This window comes from Nicotiana tabacum, chromosome 23, assembly GCF_000715075.1.
Source record: "Nicotiana tabacum cultivar K326 chromosome 23, ASM71507v2, whole genome shotgun sequence".
Classification (NCBI taxonomy): domain Eukaryota; kingdom Viridiplantae; phylum Streptophyta; class Magnoliopsida; order Solanales; family Solanaceae; genus Nicotiana; species Nicotiana tabacum.
Window position 1 is genome coordinate 123,951,996 of NC_134102.1, and position 23,530 is coordinate 123,975,525.

Below are 23,530 nucleotides of genomic sequence, written 5' to 3' on the forward strand. Positions count from 1 at the left end.
ACCTCGGATTCGAATTTTGATGATTTCAATAGCTCCGTATGGTAATTTTGGACTTAGGAGCGTGTCCGAAAAATTATTTGGAGGTCCGTAATGGAATTAGGCTTGAAATGCCGAAAGTTGAATTTTTTGGAAGGTTGATCGGGGTTTCACTTTTTGATATCGAGGTCGAAATCATATATTTGAAATTGGAACAGCTTTGTTATTCAATTTATGACTTGTACGCAAAATTTGAGTTCATTCCGGATTGATTTGCCATGTTTCGGCATTGAACCTAGAATGTTCGATGTCGATTTTTCAAGAATATGTGGTATCATATCAAGCAAATGAGCTCCAAATTCAATTTTGATTGAAGTATTAGATCCGTATTGAAATTATGGAGCCATAGCAAAAAGAATCATTAAATTCGGACATCGTATGAGAGAGTTATGCCTATTTTCGTGTCTGGAACGATTTTTCCGTCGCCGCGAGCGCCCAGGGTAGCGTGGGGTGCTAGCCATGGCGCTGGGAATTTTGGGATACTGGAAACTGCGCCATAGGCAGCGCCCCACGCTACCTGTGACGTCCGAAATAGCTGAGGGTCTATAAAACGGGGTTCTTGCCATTTTTACTCATTTTTGAGTTTATGGAGCTCGGTTTAGGCGATTTTTGGGCGATTTTTACGGGAAAATATTGGGGTAAGTGTTCCTTATCCTATATTGATTATATTTCATGATTCCATACTCATTTACATCATGAATCCATGAATTTATGGAAGAAAAATCAGATTTTTATAAAATCTTCCAAAAATGTAAAATGAAGATTTGAAGGTCAATCCGATGTCGGAATTTGATAATTTTTGTATGGTTGGACTCGTATCGGAACGGGTGTTTGGATTTTATAACTTTTGTCGGGTTCCGAGATGTGGGTCCCACGGGCAATTTTTGAACTAAATTTCGGATTTTTATGAAAAATTAGCATTTTCATATTGAATTGATTCCTATACCTCGTGTTGATTGTATCGAATTATTTTGACTAAAATTCGAGGTGTTCGGAGGCCGAATCACGAGGAAAAGGTTTATTGGATTAAAGAATTTGCTTGGATTGAGGTAAGTAACTCTTCTAATCTTGGAGTCGAGGGTATGAACCCTGAATATATGTATTTTGTGAATTGTTGGGAGGTGACGCCCATGTTAGGTGACGGGCGTGTGGGCGTGCACTATAGAAATTGTGAAATAATTATTTATGTGGAATGTTATAGTTAAATAACCTTGGTATTTTCCATGCGGTTTTATGTGTTAAAGAAATTGAGCTGAAAAGCATATTACAAATCATGTTGAGGCTATGTGCCAGTATTATTGGGACCCACAGAGGTCATATTGCTGTGAATTATTGTGTTAAATTAAAAAGTCATACTCAGTCATATTCATTTCATTGCATATCATAACTCAATTTTATGACTCTATTTTGATGCATAAAAATATTTTGGGCCGAATGCCCCGTTTTACTGAAATGCCCAAGTGGCTTGAGAGGTTTATGACTGAGTGAGGCCGAAGGCCTAATTTGTAAGGATGAGTGTGGATCGGGGCTGCCCGCCTGCAGCATACCTGAGTGAGGCCGAGAGCTTGAATTGTGAGGATGAGTGTGGATCGGGGCTGCCCGCCTGCAGCATACTTTATTATTATCGCACGTGAGTTGTCCGTGCAGATTATAGCGCTTGGGATGAAGGATCCCCTCCGGAGTCTGTACACACCCCCAGTGAGCGCAGGTACCTACTGAGTGCGAGTGCCGAGTGTTGAGTGACTGGGAGGCATGAGTGATTGTGAGGTATGCCCGAGTGGCAAGAGTGATTGTGAGGTATGCCCGAGTGGCAAGAGTGATTGTGAGGTATGCCCGAGTAGCACGAGTGACTGTGAGGTTTGCCCGAGGGGCTGTATATGAGTGATGTTCTGCCCGATGGGCTGTTTATGATTTTATCAATGAATTGCATCGCATTGGCATGCACACATGACATACAAGCATAGAGATGTATTTTTTTCCTCATGCTGTACAACATCACATCATTCATGATTTCTCACACATTTTTGACAGATGGGCATAGTGATGCATTTGTTTTACACGGGTTATCCGGAAGGAAAATGAAACATCTTATTTATTATTGACAAGGTTTTGGGAGAAATTTAATGTTTTCAAACTATTTATATTATTAGAAACTTTGGCAAACGATTTGGGTTTTCATTGAGATATTTGAAAGGAAGAACTATAATTTTTGAAATCATTATTTGCCTGAGTATTTTATCCCTGAGTTATTTCTGGTATTATTTGCTTTATGTTGTTATGGATTGTTGTGTACTATTGGTTGTGGACCCGACCTTGGTAGAAGCTCGTCACTACTTTCAACCTACGGCTAGGTTTGTTACTTACTCAGTACATGGGGTCGGTTGTACTGATACTACACTTCTGCACATTGCGTGCAGATGTTGGCTGTTGTTGTTGCTGTGCTAGCTGGTTGCGGGACTTGAAGTTGTACCTGCGTTCCTGTTGTAGCTGCCTCTTGTTCAGGGTAGCCTTAGATTTATAAAAGCTCTGTTTATGTATTATTCAAACAGACTATGTATTTATTTCATTTCCGCTTTGTATACTCTATTCTTAGAAGCTCATGATTTGTACTACCAGTTCTTGGGGAGATGTATCAGTTTTAGATAATTTCTTTTAATTAATTTCATTGGAATTGGATAGTTGAAAATTGACTTACCTAGCGGATTGAGTTAGGTGTCATCACGACTAGTGAAATTTTGGGTCGTGACAATAATATAAGTATGATAAATCTTACTGAAAAACTGAGTACAGGTAAATTTTTACCCTTCGTCTATGTCAAGTACCAGGGACTAAATGGAGTCATTTGCAAGAATACAAATCAAATTCATTTTACGTTTGGACTTGCTACTTTACGGGGTTTTCCTTGAAATCCAATAAAACATAGTAATAATTAACAAGTAAATCGAAAATAGAAGATGATTTAAAAGGAAAAATTACTAGACTGGGAATTGATATCATCTAAATAAAGAACTGAGACACAAAGTTTAAAATTACAGTCAGACCTCTCTATAACAGCGTCAATATATAATAATACTTCACTATAAAAGTCATGTTTTTTCCGAACCAATTTTCATGTTATGTTATAATATATGTTCTCCATAACAGCAATTCGCTACAGTCAGACATCTCTATAACAACACTTCACTATAAAAGCCATATTTTTTTCGGAACCAATTTTCATGTTATGTTATAATATGCATTCTCTATAATAACAATTTGCTATAACATCCAAAAATATTCGAAACAAACGAGATTATTATAGAGAAGTTTGACTGTACTATGAAGATTACGGGGAAATAAAGATAATAGCGAGTAAAAAACAAAACTTAGTTAGGTAACAAAATTTAATTAAAGCTCGCAATTCATATAATGAAAATCATTTTGAGCACGTTTAAATTCAACTTTATCTTGTTTCTATTTAGGTATTTCAAAATTTTCAATTTTCTACATAGTTACTCACGAGCAACTGTTAATACAGTTAAATTAGAGCTATTAACAGGTGAAAAAAAAAGTAAAACATGCCTCAATAAATAAAGTTTTATTAAATATGACATGTCCCAGCCACTTAGAGAGTTGCCGCATGGCAATCATCAAGTCAAATTCTACCAAATCTGTCACTTTCTATTTATTGCTAGCAAATCTAGGACAGAGAGGTCCTTTTTTTTTTTTTGAATCCCAAATAGGTGAGTAGGACAATTTTTATTATTATTTTTTATTATTATACAAATCTAATATAGAAAATATTTACTTAGACTACAACAAAGTTAATTATGGGATATAAAGTTTGATACGAGTAGTAACATATTATGATCGATTAAATTAAATTGAGAGTGTAAAAAATTACTATTAAACTGTTAATTGCAATTTTATTCTGAAAAAATATTGCAAAATTTGCTACTAAGGGTATCAGGCTTAAAATCAACCTGGATATAGAGTTGTCTTTTATAAAAAGCCTTTTATCCTAAGTGGAACTTCTCAATGTAAATAAAAAGAAATATCAGTCTTAACTATTTGCATATGCAAAAATATAAATCAGTCAAAGTATTTTTTTTATTATTTTAATTTTTTATGGGTAGTTGAAAGTTGGGGACTTTTTGGTGCGGTATGGAGGGCTTGTCTTCTTCCCCCTCTCTTCTCACATCTTAAATAGGAAAAGAAGAACCCATGCATATATAAATATTTGAATGTCTCCTTTTTGTATTTTATTTATATATATACATATATAAGCCAAATTAACTTCCGAGAATTTGCTTCGCGATCTGTAAGTTAATTTAGTTTGTTCAATAATATTTCGTTTTTCCCCTATTAATCTGATTCTTTAAATTGAAGCAACAATTTCCCCAATTTTGTTTGTTTTTTTCCTTTATGGGTATCTTAAGAAAATCCTAGATCTTGTTGTATTTTTGTTTTCTTTGATTAAATTAAAAAAGCATTTTTTTGGATCTCAACATTTGGGTTTTTTATTTTATTTAATTGGGACTTGAATTAGAGAAATTTGTTGGGTTTAGGGTTAGGGTTAGGGTTAGGGGGAGTAAATGGCTTCAAATCCTCCATTTATGGTGGAGGATCAAACAGATGAAGATTTCTTTGATAAATTGGTGAATGATGATGATGATGCCATTGATTTTAAGGTAACTGCATCGGTGTCGGTTGATGGGAATGAATCTGATGAGGCTAAAGCATTTGCTAATCTTAGTATCAGTGATGATGTTAATGCTAATGCTCGATTGGAAAATTTAGGTGGAGTTAAAAAGGAAGGAACTTGGGATGATAAAACAGTTGATAGTGATGTTAAACCGCCTTTGGTGATAAAGGGAGGGGATGGAGAGAAGAGTAGTGGCTCCTTAGTGTCATTGACTTCGGGCGGATTAGATAGTTTGCTTGAGTCAAGCAATGGTGATTTGGAGACTGAGGTAACTACTGATTTTTCGGAAAGTCATACTAGTGGATCCGTTAATCCTGATGTAAAGGAGGAGGAGGAAAATCACGCTAGTGGATCCGCCAATCCTGGTATAAAGGAGGTTGACTGGAGTGTGTTTCATTCTAATCCAGCTACAGATGGTGATACAGAGGTTTTTGGATCTTACTCTGACTTTTTCAGTGAATTGGGGAATAATAATACTGGAGTTGTTATAGGGAACACAGGGGAGAATCAAAATGTGGGGTCAAATGTTGTATCAGCTGATCAAATTAATGAATCCGCGAATTTCGACAATTCTAGTTCGTACATGCAGCAGAATCAAGATGGTTTTGGCTATAATGCGACTCCAGAACAAGTTGCAGGCGGGGAAGATCAAAATAACAGTCAATATTGGGAGAATCTTTATCCAGGATGGAAGTTTGATGTAAATACTGGGCAGTGGTATCTGGTCTCTAGTTGTGACTCAACAGCCAATGTACAAGATAATTCTGCTGCTGACTGGACTGTTTCTAATGGAAAGTCAGAAGTCTCTTACTTACAGCAAGCTTCTCAGTCTGTTGCTGGGACTGTAGCCGAGAGCGGGACCACTGAAAGTGTCAATAATTGGAATCAGGTTCACCAGGTAAGTGATGCGACTGAGAATGCAGCGAATTGGAACCACCAAGTTTCTCAGGCAAGTGATGTGAACGGGGTAGTGACAGGCTGGAATCAGGTGTCTCAGTCGCGTGATGGAGGTGGGCTTACGACTGAGTGGAATCAAGCTTCAGAAGTAAACAATGGATACCCTTCGCATATGGTTTTTGATCCTCAATACCCCGGTTGGTACTATGATACCATTGCCATGGAGTGGTGCTCTCTCGACACATATACTTCATCTACTCAATCAACTATTCAAGGTGAGAGCCAGCTGAATCAGAATGATTGGGTATCATCTGAAGATTTTTCTCCCAATCACGATCAAAGTATTTATGGTGCATATGGGCAGAATGAGAATAGTAGATCCATAGGATTTGGCAGTGGAGGGCATGATTACAATGGGTCTTTTGGTAAATACAATCAGCAAAACTCAAATGTGTGGCAAACTGAAAATGTTGCCAAGAGTGAACCTGTGTCAGAATATAGGGGGAACCAGCCATTGGAGAATCACTACAGCCAAGAGATTTCTGCTAGCAGCCATGTTAGTCCGCAAATGTCTAATCAGTATGAGGGAACAATTTCATACCATGGGAAATCAAATCAAACTCAGGGTAATTTCTCAGCAACAGCTGGGTCACAGGGCTTTAATCAGCAATTTAGTCAGCCGACAATGCAGCAAAACGAGCAGAAGCATCTCTCAAGTGATTATTACGGAAGTCAAAATACAGTCAATTATTCCCCACAAGCATTTCAGAACACCCAGCAATATCCTTATGCTCCTACCGCAGGAAGATCATCTGCTGGTCGTCCTCCTCATGCTTTGGTCACCTTTGGTTTTGGTGGAAAGCTGATCGTGATGAAAGATAATAGCTCTTATGATAGCTCATCCTTTGGCAGCCAGGTTAGACTCGAACGTATATTTCTCCTTTCTTTTCACTATTTTTGAAGTGCAAAACTCTTACTAATTGCTGAAAGTGTTTGTGCGTTCTCTATGAAGAATCCTGTTGGAGGTTCCATATCTGTGCTTAACTTGATGGATGTGATGTCAGAGAGAATCGACAGTTCAAGTCTTGCAACTGGGGCATGTGACTATATCCAAACTCTCTGCCGAAATACATTCCCTGGTCCTTTGGTTGGTGGAAATGCTGGTATTAAGGAGTTGAATAAATGGATTGACGAGAAGATTGCAAACCCTTTATTCCCTGACGTGGATTACAGGAAAGGGGAAGTTTTGAGGTTGCTTCTGTCATTGCTGAAAATAGCATGTCAATACTATGGGAAACTTCGATCCCCATTTGGTACTGATACTTTGTTGAAGGTAAAGTGGAAATGAATTTTTCTCATAACATGCATGTAATTAGCTATAAATGCTGTCATGCTTTATTTTCTAAACTATCAACCTAAAAAAGGAATTGTACATACTAGCAGCATGTTAATGTGTAAGTCCTGTCCCTGAAGTAATGAAGGCATTCGGTGGGACCGCAAAGAAAGTTCCTGAGAAATATTCCACCTGCCACAATTTGGAACCTACCTTGACATTCATACAGTCTAAAAGTAATATGTTTGTATCGATTATTATATCGAGTTTAAAATAATAACTTGAAATACGAAAAGTAGAGAAGTTGGTAATGTCACATGAAATTTGAAATTACATAAAGCAGAACATAGTTTTTGTTTGTTTGAAATGTGCCATTTCAGGAAAGAGATCAACATTTTGGACATATTAAAACAGAAAGCCGGCAAACAAATGCGGAACAAGAGAGTAATAACAAAGAAATATTTCTTTAGGCCTTCAGCTCTGCTCTTTGAGCAAAATTGTGAAGCAGGCTGCATGTGTGCTGGGAAAGAAGAGCTTAGGGGACAAATTGTTGCGAGACAAAGCATATCTTGCAGAGTGTAATGATTTGCACTACTTTGCGATGCAAGATGCAAGATGCAAGATGCAAGAGAACTTTACTTTTTCTAGTTTGTGTCTACTTTGATGATTAGGTGAAAGCAAACTTTAGGAACAGAGGACTTCATTTTATTAACCTATGCTCTATTTGGTGATTTCCACTGCTGGAAGATGTGACATCTCATTTGTTCTAAATCTTTTTTCATTCTTTGTTTCTGCAGCCATGTCTTTATATTATGGAACTTACAGTTTCAACTTACCAGTTGCTATTACTAAATTGGTTTGGTAATTTGAGCAGGAAGATGCTCCAGAAACAGCAGTTGCCAAATTGTTTGCATCTCTGAAGAGGAATGGTACACAATTCAGCCAATATGGCACTGTTGCCCAGTGCTTGCAGCAATTGCCTTCTGAAGGACAGTTGCGGGTAATTCTTTTATATCTTTATTTCCTAGTTGCTAAGTTGATTATTTGCTTGATCAGCTAATATTTTTGGACATGCTTTAGACTACTGCTGCTGAAGTTCAAAGTCTTCTAGTTTCTGGAAGAAAGAAAGAAGCATTGCAATGTGCACAAGAGGGTCAGTTATGGGGTCCAGCTCTTGTTCTCGCTGCACAACTTGGTGATCAGGTTTGTCCGGTTCTCCACAATCCAGCCTCTTCATTTTATTCCTCTTTGTACTAATGCATTATCGTTTTACGGACAATTGTAGTTTTATGTCGAAACTGTGAAGCAAATGGCACTCCTACAATTAACAGCAGGATCACCTTTGCGGACACTCTGCCTACTAATTGCAGGTCAACCAGCTGTTGTCTTTAATGCAGAATCTACAGCTCCAAGTGGCATGCCCATTGCCGCAAATGTCGCTCAACAGCCTGCTCAGGTGTGTGTTTATAGCTCTATTACAGCTGTTATTTTCTTGGCTTGCTGGCTTTACCTTTCAGCTTCAACATATTTTTACATGATTTTCCTGAGCCCCTGGAATGGGATCCTAGTAAGATATATATTTTTTAGTAGGTTGGGATCCTGGTAAATATATATATTCAAGTATCTCGCTTTAACTAGATTCTACTCCAAAATCAATACAATTACAGAATAAAGAGACATAACAGTTATTTGACTTTTTAAAGTTGAAAACATGCATATAAAGTTAGTTTAGAGAGCATTCCAGATCATAACAAGACATTATTAGTGATAGTCAAGTGGAACCACAAGTATGTGTTTTGACTTATCAGTTCCGCGGAAGAGTTCCACTCTTTTGAGGTTAAACAGTTATTTACCGCCTTTTTGAGGATAGGGTGTTTTTGTCAGAGGTGTAAAACTATTTGCATAACCCTTACATTTCTGTAGTAAAATACAGATGATATGTAGATCACTTTTTTCTTCTTCGGCATTTTGTGAAAATATTCTATTTTTGTTATTTCCCTTTAGTTTATTAATCTATTAAAGATTTAGTGAATACTTTGCTGGGAATATTAGCTTGTTTTGATTATTCTTCTATTTATCTTAGTTTGGGGCTAATGTCATGCTTGACGATTGGGAGGAGAATTTGGCTGTGATCACTGCAAATAGAACAAAGGATGATGAATTGGTGCTTGTTCATCTTGGCGATTGTTTGTGGAAAGAGAGAAGTGATGTATGTATTCTGCTTCATATTCATATTCTCATTCTTTAGAATATCTCCTATGCTGTGTCTGTATGCTTCATACTTTAATATTGCGATTCAGATTGTTGCTGCACACATTTGTTATCTGGTGGCAGAAGCAAACATTGAACCATATTCAGACAGTGCAAGATTGTGTCTTGTTGGCGCTGATCACTGGAAATTCCCCCGAACTTATGCTAGTCCAGAGGCTATTCAGGTCCTATTCATTTGCCTTTCATAAAGAAGAAAAATGAAACATTCTTTTGCTGCTTCTATCTGTTTGCTCTGTGCTACTGCTGCATTAGTGGAGTAATGCAAGTGAATATGCTGACTGATGAAATACTGTGTTGACAGAGGACTGAGATATATGAATACTCAAAGGTGCTTGGAAACTCTCAATTTATTCTTCCTCCTTTTCAACCTTACAAGCTTTTATATGCACACATGTTGGCTGAAGTTGGGAGAACGCCAGATGCGTTGAAGTATGTATCCAAGATTTTACTTCTACTTTAAATTTTTTGGAAATCCTTACTGCTGGTGGCTTATCATTTCTAATTTTTAGGTATTGTCAAGCATTATCTAAATCGCTTAAAACTGGCCGAGCTCCTGAGATAGAAACATTGAGACAATTAGTGTCGTCTCTTGAAGAAAGGATCAAAACACACCAAGAGGTAGCCCTTGATACACTTACCTTTGTAATATGATGGTCCACAGATAATTATAGTGGGAACTTTCTGCATGCAGGGAGGGTTTGCCACTAATTTGGCTCCTGCAAAGTTGGTTGGTAAATTGCTTAACCTTTTTGATAGCACTGCTCACCGTGTGGTTGGGGGCTTACCACCGCCGGTTCCTTCAACAACAAGCGGCAGTCCACAAGGGAATGAACATCATTATCAGTCTGCGGGACCTAGAGTCTCAAATAGTCAATCGACAATGGCGATGTCATCTTTGATGCCTTCAGCATCCATGGAGAAAATAAGTGAATGGGCAGCTGACAACAATAGAATGACGATGCACAATAGAAGTGTTTCAGAGCCCGACTTTGGAAGAACTCCTAGACAGGTATGTAATGGTATTACCCTGTGGCTAATTGGGCTTGATCTGTCTGGTCTTAAAAAAAGATGAATTTTTTGTTCAATTTGTATAGGATCATGTCGACTCATCAAAGGAAGCAAGCTCAAGTAACAAACCAGGTAATTCATCAGCAGCTGCAGGTAGATCACGCTTTGGTCGCTTTAGTTTTGGCTCTCAGCTTCTCCAAAAAACGGTTGGATTAGTCCTTAAACCCCGACAAGGTCGTCAGGTACATTATTTTTTCATGAGGTTTCGCTCTGTTATTTTCTACATTGTGATCCTCTGGATTTGTGTTTCACACTTATTTCCATTTGTTATGATCCATTTTAGGCCAAACTGGGTGAAACAAATAAATTTTATTATGATGAAAAACTTAAAAGATGGGTTGAAGAAGGTGCTGCGCCTCCTGCTGAGGAACCAGCTCTTGCACCACCACCAACCACTGCTGTTTTCCAGAGCGGGGCACCCGATTATAACTTGAATAGTGTACTAAAAAGTGAAGGTTCTATTAGTAACGGAAGTCCAGACATGAAGAGTCCACCTTCTGCTGATAATGGTTCAGGAATCCCACCACTTCCACCGGCCACTAACCAATTCTCAGCACGCAGTCGGATGGGTGTTCGGTCAAGGCAAGTGATATTGGCGTGTTCCTTTATAGAAATATATCGGATGATTCAATGTTTCAGTAGGATATATGACCATTGGGAACATACTATTGTTGAAGTAATAACAAGGGGCCAGCTGATTTTTTTTGGTGGCTTAGGTTAACTGTGAGTCTGCTCTTTGGTTACCTTGGTGTTCGGATCCTGGATACACCTTATCCTGTTAAAATGACGCACTTTGACTGCACGAAGAATAAAGTATTTTGCTTTAATAGCTTATTAATATTAAGTTAGAAAAAGAACATGATTAAAATTTAGTTTGGACTTAAAAAAAAGTAAGTTGCTTTGTGAAGAGTTGTCTTAGTTTAAATTGTTGGAGGGAGACAGCTTTGTCATGGAAGGAAAGAAGTAAGGATTTTGGGACGAACAGACAAGGAATTGTTCTGGTCAGAAGGAGTATAGAGTGTCTACTTGGACTAATTACTTGATGATGTCCTTCCTGGCAGATCAAAATTATAAAATACATAATTCGATTTAACAAGGAGCAGACAAAGCGCTTCCTTCTCAAAAAAAGCAGCAGACAAAGCGCTACCTTCTCAAAAAAAGCAGCAGACAAAGCTTTATAATCTTTTGGTTTTACATCTGAAGATATATGTTAGGTTATTGCAGCTATCTGTTCCTAGTGATTTGTTCCTGAAAATGATGAGGAAACTATTAGTTTAGATGTTTTTGCATCCAGCTTCTTTATTTCATTGACTGTGTAATTGGTTTTAATCTACAAATATGGACATAGGCGATGAAAGCTAGTATTTCTAGGAGGTAAAAGTGCATATAGTGTTTCCTGCTGTGACTCAACTAGAGAAAGCTGACCTACTATTCTCATCCCTCTTTTGGCAGGTATGTCGACACATTCAATAAAGGTGGAGGTAATCCAACAAATCTTTTCCAATCGCCTTCTGTTCCTTCCATGAAACCTGCTACTGGAAATGCAAAGTTCTTTGTTCCTACGCCAATGTCCCCTGTTGAACAAACAGTTGACAGTCATTCCAATGAGCAACAGACTTCAGGAAATAGTGAAAATCATTCAATCTCTGCTGTGAATGGGTCATTCCAGTCTCCTGCACCTCCATCAACCATGCTTATGCAGAGATTTCCAAGCATGGACAGCATCTCTAAGAAGGGGGTAACTACTGGACCTAGCCCCCTGTCAAGTCAGTCACGGAGAACTGCATCATGGAGCGGAGGCATTTCTGATGCTTTCACCCCAAATAAATCTGAAGTAAAACCACTTGGTGAGGTATTGGGTATGCCTCCATCATCATTCATGCCTAGTGATGCTAATTTGATGCACTCCTCGATGAATGGTGGTAGATTTGGTGAAGATCTACATGAAGTAGAACTGTGACACAATAAAGATGTACATATTAATTTTTGGTTGTTGTCTTGGTTCTCTCCACTCTCGGGACACAATGCTGCTCAAGATCGTCGACCATTTGTTGGTAAGGCCGTAAGGGGTTTAAGTGTGGTCAAAGGAAGCTGGAACACACTTCTCACCAACCCTTCAATTACTTCTCCTTTTTGTAAGATCAGTTATGTGTTGAAAGCCATTACATACTTAGCTGTTTACTTTTAGGCATAGGTCGTTATTTTTGTCTTTTCTGTTTCTGTTTTCGCCTCTCCAAAAGGTTCAATACCTGCTGTTTGAGAGTCTTGTCATATTATATTACAAGGAAAATGGCATGAGATACATTGTATAGTTGATTTGTTCATTTATAGAGAAAGGAATGTCCATCCTATTAGTTTAAATAGGAAGACCATCTCTGCGGGAGAAAGTGTAGCAAAGAAGAATGTTAGAACTCCATTTCCAGTATTGATTGGACAAATAAAATGCCTTGTACTTTTTCTCCCAGTGGACACTGCATGTCTCTATTTCCTGGTTACTTTCGTTATCATTAGTCACATTTTTGTTAAAATTAAAGATCAGTGCTTTTATAGTTCCCTTTTTTCCTGTTTGGTTAAATGAGCATTATTCCATCGTGTAGGGGTAAGATCTGTGTACACTACCCTTCCTGACCCCATTTGTGGGATTAAACCTGATTTGTTGTGGATAAAAGAGCAGTACTAATATACTAAATCAAAATACTAATATACCTTTAATTTGAAAAAGTCTACTAAAGCTTACAATCTAATGATACTGGGAAAGATCATTCATTCAATGTGGCCTGAATTTTCACTTTCCCCTTCCCCTTCTCCTGATCTCCTATGTCACTGTAGAAGAATACTTTCAAACAATCATACAATATTTGTATAACAGAATCGACAGACTGAACAGATTTAAAGTCTGATCTCCTAGATTCAAAAATACGAGAATAAGTAGTGACTTCTTTTAATATTAATTATCCAGAGAGTTTGCTTCCCAAGTTGATGTATTTATAGCAAATCCTACGACAATGTTAATTCTCGGAATTTCACTTGCTGCATATGATCACTAACTTAGGAATTCTGTTAGGAGATAAATGTAGCACCAAAGTTACATTTGTGCCGCATCTAGGTCAACTAATTTATGACAACCTTTTCTGGAGTGCAAAAGAATTAAACGCCCAAGGCAACCAGCATCATAACCCCTATAGTTTTAACCCCCTCCCCCTCCCTCCATTTCTCCAAAATAAACAGCATAATAAAGGTGTCATGTTACTATTAGAGGAAAGCTTCTACCCAATGGAATCCTGAAAGCAGTCATCACAAAACTGCATCCTAGGGAAGAAAAACTGCTAAACTGTCATCCGAGAGAAGAAATCCATAATCTGCAGAACCTTGTCTGTTGGGCTTACGAGAAGATTTAACTCTCTATAATTGCCAGCATTATGAAAATTATATCACTCATCATTTGATGAAAAGCTTCTCAAAGCATCTTCTGTTGAAAAACTGAAAAGTAGCAATTATACCATGATATTCAGTATTTCCAAATTTCATGCCAAAGCTCAAACTTCACTAGTCTAGACAAAGATATAATTTAACTCCAAATAAGAACACCCTGATTCAATTGTCTTTACAGCATAAACAGTACCATAGTCAGATTCAGAGTTTCTCTTGATCTTTCTACATCTCCAAACATAACCAGACTGATTCATCGCAGTGAACGAGGACACCACCCACTCGCATCCTGAAAGTTATGAAGTGCTAATTTAATTAAACGCATCTAAGTAAAGAAAAGCTACAAAACCTTGTATAAAAATCAATCATCTGCCACCCTATCCAACATTTTCTCCATTCCAAATATTGACTTTCAGAACCTCCGTAAATATACCCTTAAAAGAACACATTTATGACGAGAAGGGCACACCCACCTAAAAATGGCAGAGCCAATGCTTTAGGTGAAACAAAATGAAACTCAGTGCTCTCAGCTTGTCAAAAGGGTAAGACAACTCACCACAAGAAAAACTCCAATCTACCCAATTAGTATCGGTTATAGGCTTTCCCATAATCATCACGCCTCTGACGCTGAAAGTCACCATAACTGTCTTGTGGCCTTGATGGATGGTAGTTATCCATAGGGTTTGGATATCTTACCCTTGGTTCCATTGGTATGTTGGGTCCTGAATAATGTGGATTACCTGCTGAGTTCTCATACTCTTGATAACTCTGTTGATTGTAACTGCCAAACCCAGAGGCTGACGCATGCTGTCCTGCCAGCTGTTGCCTCCTCAGAGCATCAAGTTGTAGAAACTCTTCCCATTGCTTTGCATGTTCAACTCTAAGGATGGTCAATTTCTTCATGTAGTTCTCTCTTACTTCTCTGATGGCCTAACATTTGATAAACCAAAACAAGATTATGACTGGAAAATGATTTAGCACATCAGCACTATGGCCTCGGTGAGGGTCTTTCTTCAAAGCAAAATTTGAAATAAAATAATAATCCAAAAATGGAAAAAACAAAAGAAAAGATCAAACTTTAGGTACTTCTTCATACCTCTCTATGCTTGTGATTTTCTTCATCTTCTTCCTTATCCCGAATTCTTCCTAGATCTATAGCATCCTTTTGGTAGTGCAATTCAAGATTCTCTAAGGATTGTGGAATGGAGGGGTAGTCAAAGTCACGGTTAGATTTCATGTCAGAACCACGTCTACCAGCATCCCAACCATCAGGCCTGTATACACCCCTGCCCTGACCGTGACCATCGTACGAATTATACGAGTTACTCATATAAGTGGGGCGTGCCGGAGACTTTGACTGGCTTGATCGACCTCTAGCTCCATCATTACCATAAGCTTCACCAAATGAAGAGTGGGTTAAGCACTTCCATTGAAGAACTCTAACAATGATGGCAGCTTTAACATGGCAAAGTATCTTAAAATCTCATAGTGAACCCATCTGAAGCAAACGAGTCTCTACATACTTTCAGTGAAAATTTTCAATGGGGGATAATCCTTTCATTTGAGACCACCACGAATGTTACATCAGAATCGAACAGAATGCTTGAAAAGAACTTACCTCTTGCTGCCACAAAAAGAAAAAGATAAGCAACGCACATTATGAATGAAATTAACTCAACATCAGAACCAGCCTGTGAAGTTCATACTCAAAAAACTTAATTGCCAAAGTTACATGTAGAAGGGAAAAATAAGAAACCAAAATCAGGCTGAAAGGCAAATTGTGCTCTACTTGTCGAAGAGAAAGACTCTTTGGTTTCCTACCTTGTGAACTACCCCTTGCAATTTTGTGAAAACCATCATGACCGCGATCATCCACAACCTTCTCTTGTCTTCCATACCTATGGTGTAACTGTGATGCATTCTGAGGGCTGTGATTGGATCTCTGAGAATCAGAACGTACCATACGAGAGCTAACAGGACTTCTGCGCTCAGGTGACCTTGATCTGGACGCCTGAGAACTAGAAGGACCCTTTTTGTCCGCTTCTTCTTTAATTTTATGTACAGCATCCACTCCTTTTCTTAGGATCAATCTGTCCTTCCCACTAACTATGATAAACTTCTCCTCCATTTTGATTTTGCAGCCAACATCCTTCTCAATTTGATTTATAACTTTCTCACTGAATAAAGCTTTCACATGGCTTTCCCTTGCAGGCACTCTCTCAAAGAAATCTTGAGACTTGCGATTCGCTCCAAGAGTAGATGGACATCCCTATACATGGTTTGTTTAGCACACAACATAAACTTTGACATTTGCATAAGCTCTTCTGTGAGTCTCTGAGAATAAACTTTTGACAGGTATGGAAGGCACACACACTTTTTGTTTTATAGGCAGCCTATTTTATAAAAGTTAAACAGTATTCATATGTTCTTCTGTTTTCACCCAAAATCTTATGGTCAGGATTCCTGGGTTGGCTGACAGAAATGGCATGCAGAAAATTTGCCATAAAAGAAAAGGATTACAGGGACTACCAAAGGGGTTATCCCAGTCGACGCATGAACAGAGGTTAACTTATTTTGCTTTACTTATGCCTTTGGTCAGAAGGATCATAAGCAAAAAAACTGTCAGATGATGTCTACTGCTCTTCCATCCCTCAGTTTTAGTTACCAAGCTACCAGTATATGCAAGAAAGATACCTCATGGGATTTTTAATTTTCCTACTTATCCAAGCCACCCAAAAAAAGGATTTAAAAATTCGTAAGTTAGAGAGGGGGGGGGGGAACAGTAAAATGAGCCAGTTTACATTAAGCCAGCTGGCCCAGTATATCTACAAACAAAAGGAGCTCTTGGTCTAGAAACATCTGATAACTGTGGTTAACTTGACAGAAATGTAAAATGAAATCGATTGCCTTTAATCAGAAAATAACGGAGATATAGTAAGGAGCAAAACTGTGATAACAAAAGATACCACCTAGTTCTCTCACCAATTTTTCTCAGGAAAAGAGATGCATCAACATCCTACAGAGAAAGGGTGAGGAACAAAGGATATTATAGATTGAATACAACAACAACCCAGTATAATCTCACTAGTGGGGTCTGGGGAGGGTAATGTGTACGCAGACCTTACCCCTACCCTTGGGTAGAGAGGTTGTTTCCAATAGACCCTCGCCTCCCTCCCTCCAAGAACTCCCCACCTTGCTCTTGGGGTGACTCGAACTCACAACCTCTTGGTTGGAAGTGGAGGGTGCTCACCACTAGAGCAATTATAGATTGAATGGATTGACTAAATGTAGATATTTCCAGTTATCAGTCGTGTGATCCTTAAAATTTCTCTCCCTCCTCAGCCACCCAAAATAGTAGTAACAAGAACACTAATCAGAACCCTAATACAAAGCAGTACCTGGGTAAAGTGGCCTGACTCTCCACATATTTTACAAATCAATTCTTCCTCCTTCCTTTTCTTCCAGTTTCTCTCAGTAGCTTTAGATTTAGCTTCCCAAACCTTTGCTTCCCTGCTAGTAAAGTCCGTCGGGACAGCATTGGGGTCGGGGGCGTCCTCTTCCTCATCGGAACCAGCATGAGACCTTTTGTTTGTCACTGTTATCTCTTGTGCCTTAGTTGTGTTGGATCTAACGGGGCCAGTATATTCCTTGTAAAGATCACTGAAATCATCATCAACATCTGAATCTTGCCTATTAGACATATCAAAGGGCACCCTGTTTTGGCAACAGCCAACAGAACAAGGAAAGCCGGAAAACATTGTTACTAACACAGACAAGAACAAATTACAACAAAAATAATTCACTTCAAGAGTCTATGGAAAGATATCCAATATCAATTTTGCAACCTTAAGGATGTGGTTTCGTACAATAAGTGGCCTTCTTTTTATAGATAAGGGATATCATTGAAAAAAGGCGATTAATCCATATAGAAGCTGCATATAAAGGAATCTTAAAGGTTTCCGTTCCTATATGAAGATTCTAGCTAATCATTTATTTAGTAAGAAAGCCTAATGAGTTCCATATGTACATAAAATCCATAAAATTCCAATTCTTCTTGAGGGAGAATTTTTTAGGCTTTTCCAATTCTTCTTCCTCTCAGCTCCACAACCATTATGTAGCCCACAGCCCAAGCATAAACCTTAGCAATTCAGGGTGTTGGACATGAGATTTATATTGGCACTGGGAATATTTGGGAACTGAGACAAAGGCGGTAGATCAATCTGTTTGGTTTGAAAATTGAGGTTGGACTGCTTTACCATTTTTCAAAAAAAAAAAAATATTTGAGATTGGCTAGTAACCTTTCTCTACTAAAAGTGACAAAGCCTTGTGGGTTACCCATTTCGCATGCTGATGCGAGGTAGCTGATACTGGTGGAATAGTTGAGGTGTGTGCAGGCAGACCCGGATACCACCGCTATTAAACAAAACACACAGACACAGACGCTCAAAAAAATATGGAGGGCAACCTTGTTTCCGACTTGGCAGACTTTTCACAGATTGACTTTCAGTACCCTAACTTAACTCTATTCCATCAAATACAACTTTATGGAAAATGCTAAAGGCAGCGTAAAAATAGCATAAAGAGACAAACGGGTATTTCAACATTAACAAAATACTGTAAATAACAAGGAAGAAAACTGAAAGACCACCTGAATTTAACAGTCAAAAAATTCACCAATTGATTTGATAAACGGATTAAATGTGGGTTTTCGAAGAAAACGGAGAAAAGGCTAAGCCCTACTTACCGGAATCTGGAGACGGGCTAGGGTTTGCTGTGAATGTGAGAGGTAGGGTAGTGTAGAAGCGGCGTTAATAGAAAGGGGGATTTGGGGGTTGAAAAAATAAATGAGGGGATTTTGGGAAAAGAAGGAAAAATGCGTATCCCTTGGTTATCTCTGACCGTTGATCTTTTTAATCCTACGGTCCTCATTTGTGCTTGCTTCTTGTACGATCTTCTTTTCATCCCAAACCTTTTGAGTGTTAAGATTTGGTCCCTCTCTTTTTTTCTTTTTATATTTATTTTTGGGGTTCTTTTGTCATTAGGTAAAATGGATTGTTCCAACTTCCAAACTAATTTAATCCGTTCAAAATTTACTTGAATCAAATGAATTGGGTCAAAATTGGTCGAATAAAGGTCATAACTCAATCCGTCCATGACCACAATATGCCCTCTTTTCTTTTAATTTTGCTTTTAAACAAAATGTGAAAATTAATATATTTTTCTTAAATTATTATCTCAATTCTATCCAATTTACATAATTCTTAATTTCCTAGTTTTATTTTGTCAAAGACATAGTCATTACCCATTGAAGCACATACATCTTCAATTTCCTAGTCTTGTGTCATTTGGCTCAATTCTTTGTTTTTTTTCCTTGGCCCAGTTTATGTAGTTGTCTAACAAATCCCAACTCCATCTAGTAAGTCTATGTCGTCTTTCGTTAAGGCTAAACTTACTTTCAAATTATAGAAAAAATATCAACAACAATAACAAACTCAGTATAATCTCACAAGTGGAGTTTGATGAGAATAGCGTGTGCGCAGCTTTGTTCCTACTTTATGAAAATAAAAAGGTTATTTCCGATACATCTTCAGCTCACGAACGAAAAAAAAAATCATATTTGTTACTAATATTTTCTTTAAACTATTTCAAATTATAATAGCCATCTTCCCACCAATTCCTGTTGCAAATAAAATTTAAGCTTATTAAAATGAAAACATTTGGACGTTATGGTTGAAATAAAATCTTATTTCAAATGTCGAAAGTGCCTAACATGTTAGCAGAAGAAGATTTATAGTAAGAATTATTGATCTAACATTCCCTAAACAACGATCATAGATTTCACTATTTACCTACTGATAATTGTCTTACTTCGAATAAATCATCAAAATGAAAGTAGGTAACATTGGAACCGATATAATTATTTTATTTTTTCATTAACATCTGCACGCAAAAAATTATTCTTGTATTCAAAAAGTAAAGAAGCTACTTTAATTAAATAACTTAAAATAGCATCCGTGGTAAGAGGATAAGCACTAGTACTTGTGGGGGGGGGGGGGGCAGATAATAATTAAAATAATATAAGAAAAATTTACATTATTTGGTGCTCACCGAAACAGAACTAGTTAAGGAACAAAAAAGCTCCTCTTCTCTCCCAATCCTACTCAACAAAGGCAAACTCGTATCAAACTCTATTTATATACCGCATCTTTCCTTCCTATAATACAAATTCACAATAAAATTTCAATCCAAAAGAATTTCACCATATCAGTTTTCTCTCTTCCAAACCATGGCCGAAATAATCTCCCGAACGTTATTCTGCACTAGTGTTCCTTTCTATGAAAACCAAATCAAAGTAACAGTTACAAAAAAAGCCGCCGACGTTGATAAGTGGATTGGGCAAACAATCCACATTCACCGGCGTAGACTACACAAGCTCCTTATTGGTCTAGACATTGAGTGGCTCGCCTGTATTAACGCCACTGATAAAAACCACTCCAAAATAGCGCTCCTTCAGCTCTGCGTCGGCCGTCGTTGCCTTCTATTTCAACTTCTTCACGCAGATTACATCCCGAATTCTCTCCGCGCTTTTCTCGCAAACCCTAACTTCACGTTCGTTGGTGTTGGTATTCAGGGCGACGCTTACAAATTGTTCCAAGATCACGGGTTGTTCGTAGCGAATTCAGTGGATTTGTACCAGTTAGCATTGGTTGTACGTAAATTTGAGCCTGAGTATGGAATAATGGGGTTGAAGAGAATGGGATTGAAGAGAATGGCGTATGAAGTTCTTGGTAAAGTGATGGAGAAGCCGTTGAAAGTTACGTTGAGTCAATGGGATACTGAGGAATTGTCGTATGAACAAGTGGAGTATGCTTGTATTGATGCTTTTGTGTCTTTTGAAATTGGAATGAACTTGTTTTCTGAGATGTTGAACAGATTGGTGTATTCTCCATATGTATCTGCTTTTGATGTAAAATTTGATGAAATATCATAGGGAATTAGGAATGTATATTGAAGAAAATTGATTTTTTGTATCTATATATATGTCGAGTCTGAATGAGGGATGTGTATGATATTTTTGTTAAATTCTGATTCAGTATTGATTTTTGGTATCTTGTATTAATTCCAACAAGGAAGGTGTCTGATTTTTTATTTTTTTTTCTCCTTCTAGAATTTTGATTTGTGGCAGTATGGATATTTTGACTCTTGTATCGTGTAATTTGTGCAGATTTTCTGAGTCGTTGTAACCTCTCTAGTGTATATACCCCCTCTCGTTAAAAAAGTAATGAACTTTTTTAATTATTCGGAGAGTCAAATAAGATTTTTCTTTGATCATATATTTTGTAAATATTTTTAAATAATCTGAATTTGTAATTTATAGTAGTACTTTTTATGTAGTTTCTAAATATGTAAATTTTATTTCAGAAAATATAAAGAATCTATGTCCAATTCACAACGAAAATAGATCTGGAATACATTCATGATCGTTGTTTAGAACATAATAGGGGTGGCAAACGGGCGGGTCGAATATGGGACGGGTCGAGAATGAGTAATGCAAAAATGGATAAATTAACTAATCCAACACATATTTAATACAGATAACAAATGGGTTAACCGGTGAATAATATAGAATCCATATTATCCATGATTTTTTGAATATGATCACTTTTGGGAGAATTCCTAGACCCCAACTTGAGAAACCCCAATTTGAGACTTTATAAATGTAAAAGTTAAACACAATAGTTATTTCTAAGTGGATAATGTGGTTATTATCCATATTTGACCTATTTTTAAAAAGTTCATTATCCAACCCATTTTTAATGGATAATATGGATGGATAATCATTTTCTTTTATCTATTTTGCCACGACTTCAACATAATATAATTATTATAAAGAATTCATTTTTGTTTATTTAAATAATTGATTCTAACGTGTATATTCACTTGATTCTTAACAAATACTATTTTTTAAACACCTCCATTTCTTTGTTCTTTTATCTTCACAAGCCAAAACTTATTAAGCTCGTATATTATTTTGATTTGAGTATTATTTTGTCAACAATTCTTATAAGTAAACCAGAACATATCCTTATCCACATTTCTTATTTTGTTTCGAATCTATATTAAAACGTATTAGGAGTCATTTGCTTAATACTTTTAGTTATTAGCAAAACTTACCGGAAAGTATACGAATAATTATCAATGTATTACCGGTTAAATAAAGAGAATAGCATTACAAATTAAATTTGTTATTTAATGGGGCAAGTGGAATAAATCGAAATAAATCCTAAACCCTATTTCGGCTATACTCAGATACAACAAATCCATAAGTTTTGAAGGGAAGGTCACGAATTCTTAGACAACATGGACGGTTTCAGACGACTAGATGAATGCTATTACTAGGCAGTTTATTATTTAATATGCTAAATGTCAAGTGGCAATTAGTGCACATAAATCAAATCAGCACGTAGCAATTATTACAGGAATTCAAGAATTAATATTTGACAAAGAATAGGAGAGAAACAATTATCATAATAATTAATTCATCTATTAAAACAAATTTAGAATTTTTAAATAATTATGCAAACAATTAATTTAATGACGTATAAACACTCATCACCTCGCCTATACATCGTTCATATGCATTTCACATAACAAATAATTTAAGGGTTCTATTCCCTCAAGTCAAGGTTAACCACGACACTTACCTCGCTTTGCAATTTCAATCAATTACTCGACCACAACTTTTCCTTTTAAATTTGTCTCCAAAAGCTTCAAATCTATTCACAAACAATTCGATATACTCAATACGAATCATAGGAATTAATTCAATATGAATTTACTAATTTTTCGGATAAAATCCGAAATTCATTTTAATATTCGACAGTGGGACCCACATTTTGAATCCCAGAAAAACTCACGAAATCCGAATACCCGTTCCGATACGAGTTCAACCATATAAAAATTATCGAATTCCGACATCGGATTGGCTTTCAAATCTTCATTTTATATTTTCGGAAGATTTTATAAAAAATCTGATGTTTCTTCCATAAATTCACGGATTCATGATATAAATGAGTATGGAATCATGAAATATAATCAATATAGGATAAAGAACACTTACCCCAATATTTACCCGTAAAACTCGCCCAAAAATCGTCTTACCCGAGCTCAAAATCGAAAATGGTAGAAAATGGGTCGAAATCCCATTTCCAAAACTTAAGTTCTGTATGCCCATATTTTTACCCTATGCGATCGCGTACAATGCTTCGCGATCGCGAAGCACATTTTTAGGCTGCCCAGCTTTTGCTCTACGTGAACGTGTCAGTGCTCTCGCGAACGCGAAGTACAACTTCTCAGCCTTCTGCGATTGCGGACTACCTTGTGCAATCGCATAGCACAAAATTTGTGCTTCAGCTTCTGCCTCATTCCTTCATCGTGAATGCGGCTTTGCCCACGCGTTCGCGATGCCTTAGCTTCTCCAACTATGCGATCGCGTATAATACTATGCGATCGCATAGTACAAATTTCCATCAGTGCTCAACAAGCCTTCGCGATCGCGGATAAAGCCACGCGATCACGATTAAGGAAACCAGAACTGGAAATACCAGACTTTTCCAAAGTTTCAAAACACCCGTAGCCTATTCGAAACTCGCCCGCGCCCTCGAGGCTCCAAAACAAATATGCAACACAAGTCCTATAATATCATACGAACTTACTCCCGCGATCAAATCGCCAAAATAACACCTAGAACTACGAATTGAATACCAAATCGAATGAAATTTTCATGAAAACTTTTAAAACTTATATTTTCA

At 37.3% G+C, this 23,530-nt stretch overlaps 3 protein-coding genes across 7 annotated transcripts; 2 read left to right on the forward strand and 1 right to left on the reverse strand.

The window, feature by feature from the left end:
* Positions 1 to 4,090: 4,090 nt before the first annotated feature.
* On the forward strand, positions 4,091 to 12,753 carry LOC107765157 (protein transport protein SEC16A homolog). Its single transcript, XM_016583766.2, has 13 exons — positions 4,091 to 6,533; positions 6,630 to 6,950; positions 7,825 to 7,950; positions 8,031 to 8,153; positions 8,236 to 8,406; positions 9,034 to 9,159; positions 9,251 to 9,385; positions 9,523 to 9,650; positions 9,731 to 9,839; positions 9,913 to 10,230; positions 10,316 to 10,471; positions 10,573 to 10,871; positions 11,742 to 12,753. The coding sequence occupies exons 1-13, from the start codon at positions 4,611 to 4,613 to the stop codon at positions 12,247 to 12,249; spliced, it is 4,443 nt and encodes a 1,480-aa protein (XP_016439252.2). The 5' UTR covers positions 4,091 to 4,610; the 3' UTR covers positions 12,250 to 12,753.
* Positions 12,754 to 13,796: 1,043 nt separating this feature from the next.
* On the reverse strand, positions 13,797 to 18,577 carry LOC107765158 (uncharacterized). 5 transcript variants are annotated; one of them, XR_012705973.1, is made up of 6 exons: positions 18,463 to 18,577; positions 17,117 to 17,432; positions 15,540 to 15,987; positions 14,815 to 15,113; positions 14,192 to 14,648; positions 13,797 to 14,007 (listed from the first exon to the last, which is right to left on the reverse strand). XR_012705973.1 is itself a non-coding variant. In XM_075246415.1 (6 exons), the coding sequence occupies exons 2-5, from the start codon at positions 17,417 to 17,419 to the stop codon at positions 14,301 to 14,303; spliced, it is 1,398 nt and encodes a 465-aa protein (XP_075102516.1). In that variant the 5' UTR covers positions 17,420 to 17,432; positions 18,463 to 18,577; the 3' UTR covers positions 13,797 to 14,007; positions 14,275 to 14,300. The 5 variants fall into 5 exon arrangements, 4 of the variants coding, with proteins under 4 accessions (XP_075102516.1, XP_075102518.1, XP_016439256.1 ...); XM_075246415.1 differs by having other exon boundaries at positions 14,275 to 14,648; XM_075246417.1 differs by having other exon boundaries at positions 14,275 to 14,648; positions 18,367 to 18,531.
* Positions 18,578 to 20,004: 1,427 nt separating this feature from the next.
* LOC107765161 (3'-5' exonuclease-like) lies at positions 20,005 to 20,709 on the forward strand. Its single transcript, XM_016583773.2, has one exon. It carries the CDS (start codon positions 20,005 to 20,007, stop codon positions 20,707 to 20,709), a length of 705 nt encoding a protein of 234 aa, XP_016439259.1.
* Positions 20,710 to 23,530: the final 2,821 nt, after the last annotated feature.

Excerpts from the sequence above, each read along its gene's own strand:
- LOC107765157 (XM_016583766.2), top strand. The coding sequence starts at position 4,611 with ATGGCTTCAAATCCTCCATTTATGGTGGAGGATCAAACAGATGAAGAT. Across the intron at positions 9,651-9,730 it reads AGAACGCCAGATGCGTTGAA|GTATTGTCAAGCATTATCTA; the intron begins GTATGTATCCAA and ends TCTAATTTTTAG. Across the intron at positions 10,472-10,572 it reads AACCCCGACAAGGTCGTCAG|GCCAAACTGGGTGAAACAAA; the intron begins GTACATTATTTT and ends GATCCATTTTAG.
- LOC107765158 (XM_075246415.1), bottom strand. The coding sequence starts at position 17,419 with ATGTCTAATAGGCAAGATTCAGATGTTGATGATGATTTCAGTGATCTT. Across the intron at positions 15,114-15,539 it reads TGCAAGGGGTAGTTCACAAG|CTTATGGTAATGATGGAGCT; the intron begins GTAGGAAACCAA and ends CATTTGGTGAAG. Across the intron at positions 14,649-14,814 it reads AAAATCACAAGCATAGAGAG|GCCATCAGAGAAGTAAGAGA; the intron begins GTATGAAGAAGT and ends ATCAAATGTTAG.
- LOC107765161 (XM_016583773.2), top strand. The coding sequence starts at position 20,005 with ATGGCCGAAATAATCTCCCGAACGTTATTCTGCACTAGTGTTCCTTTC.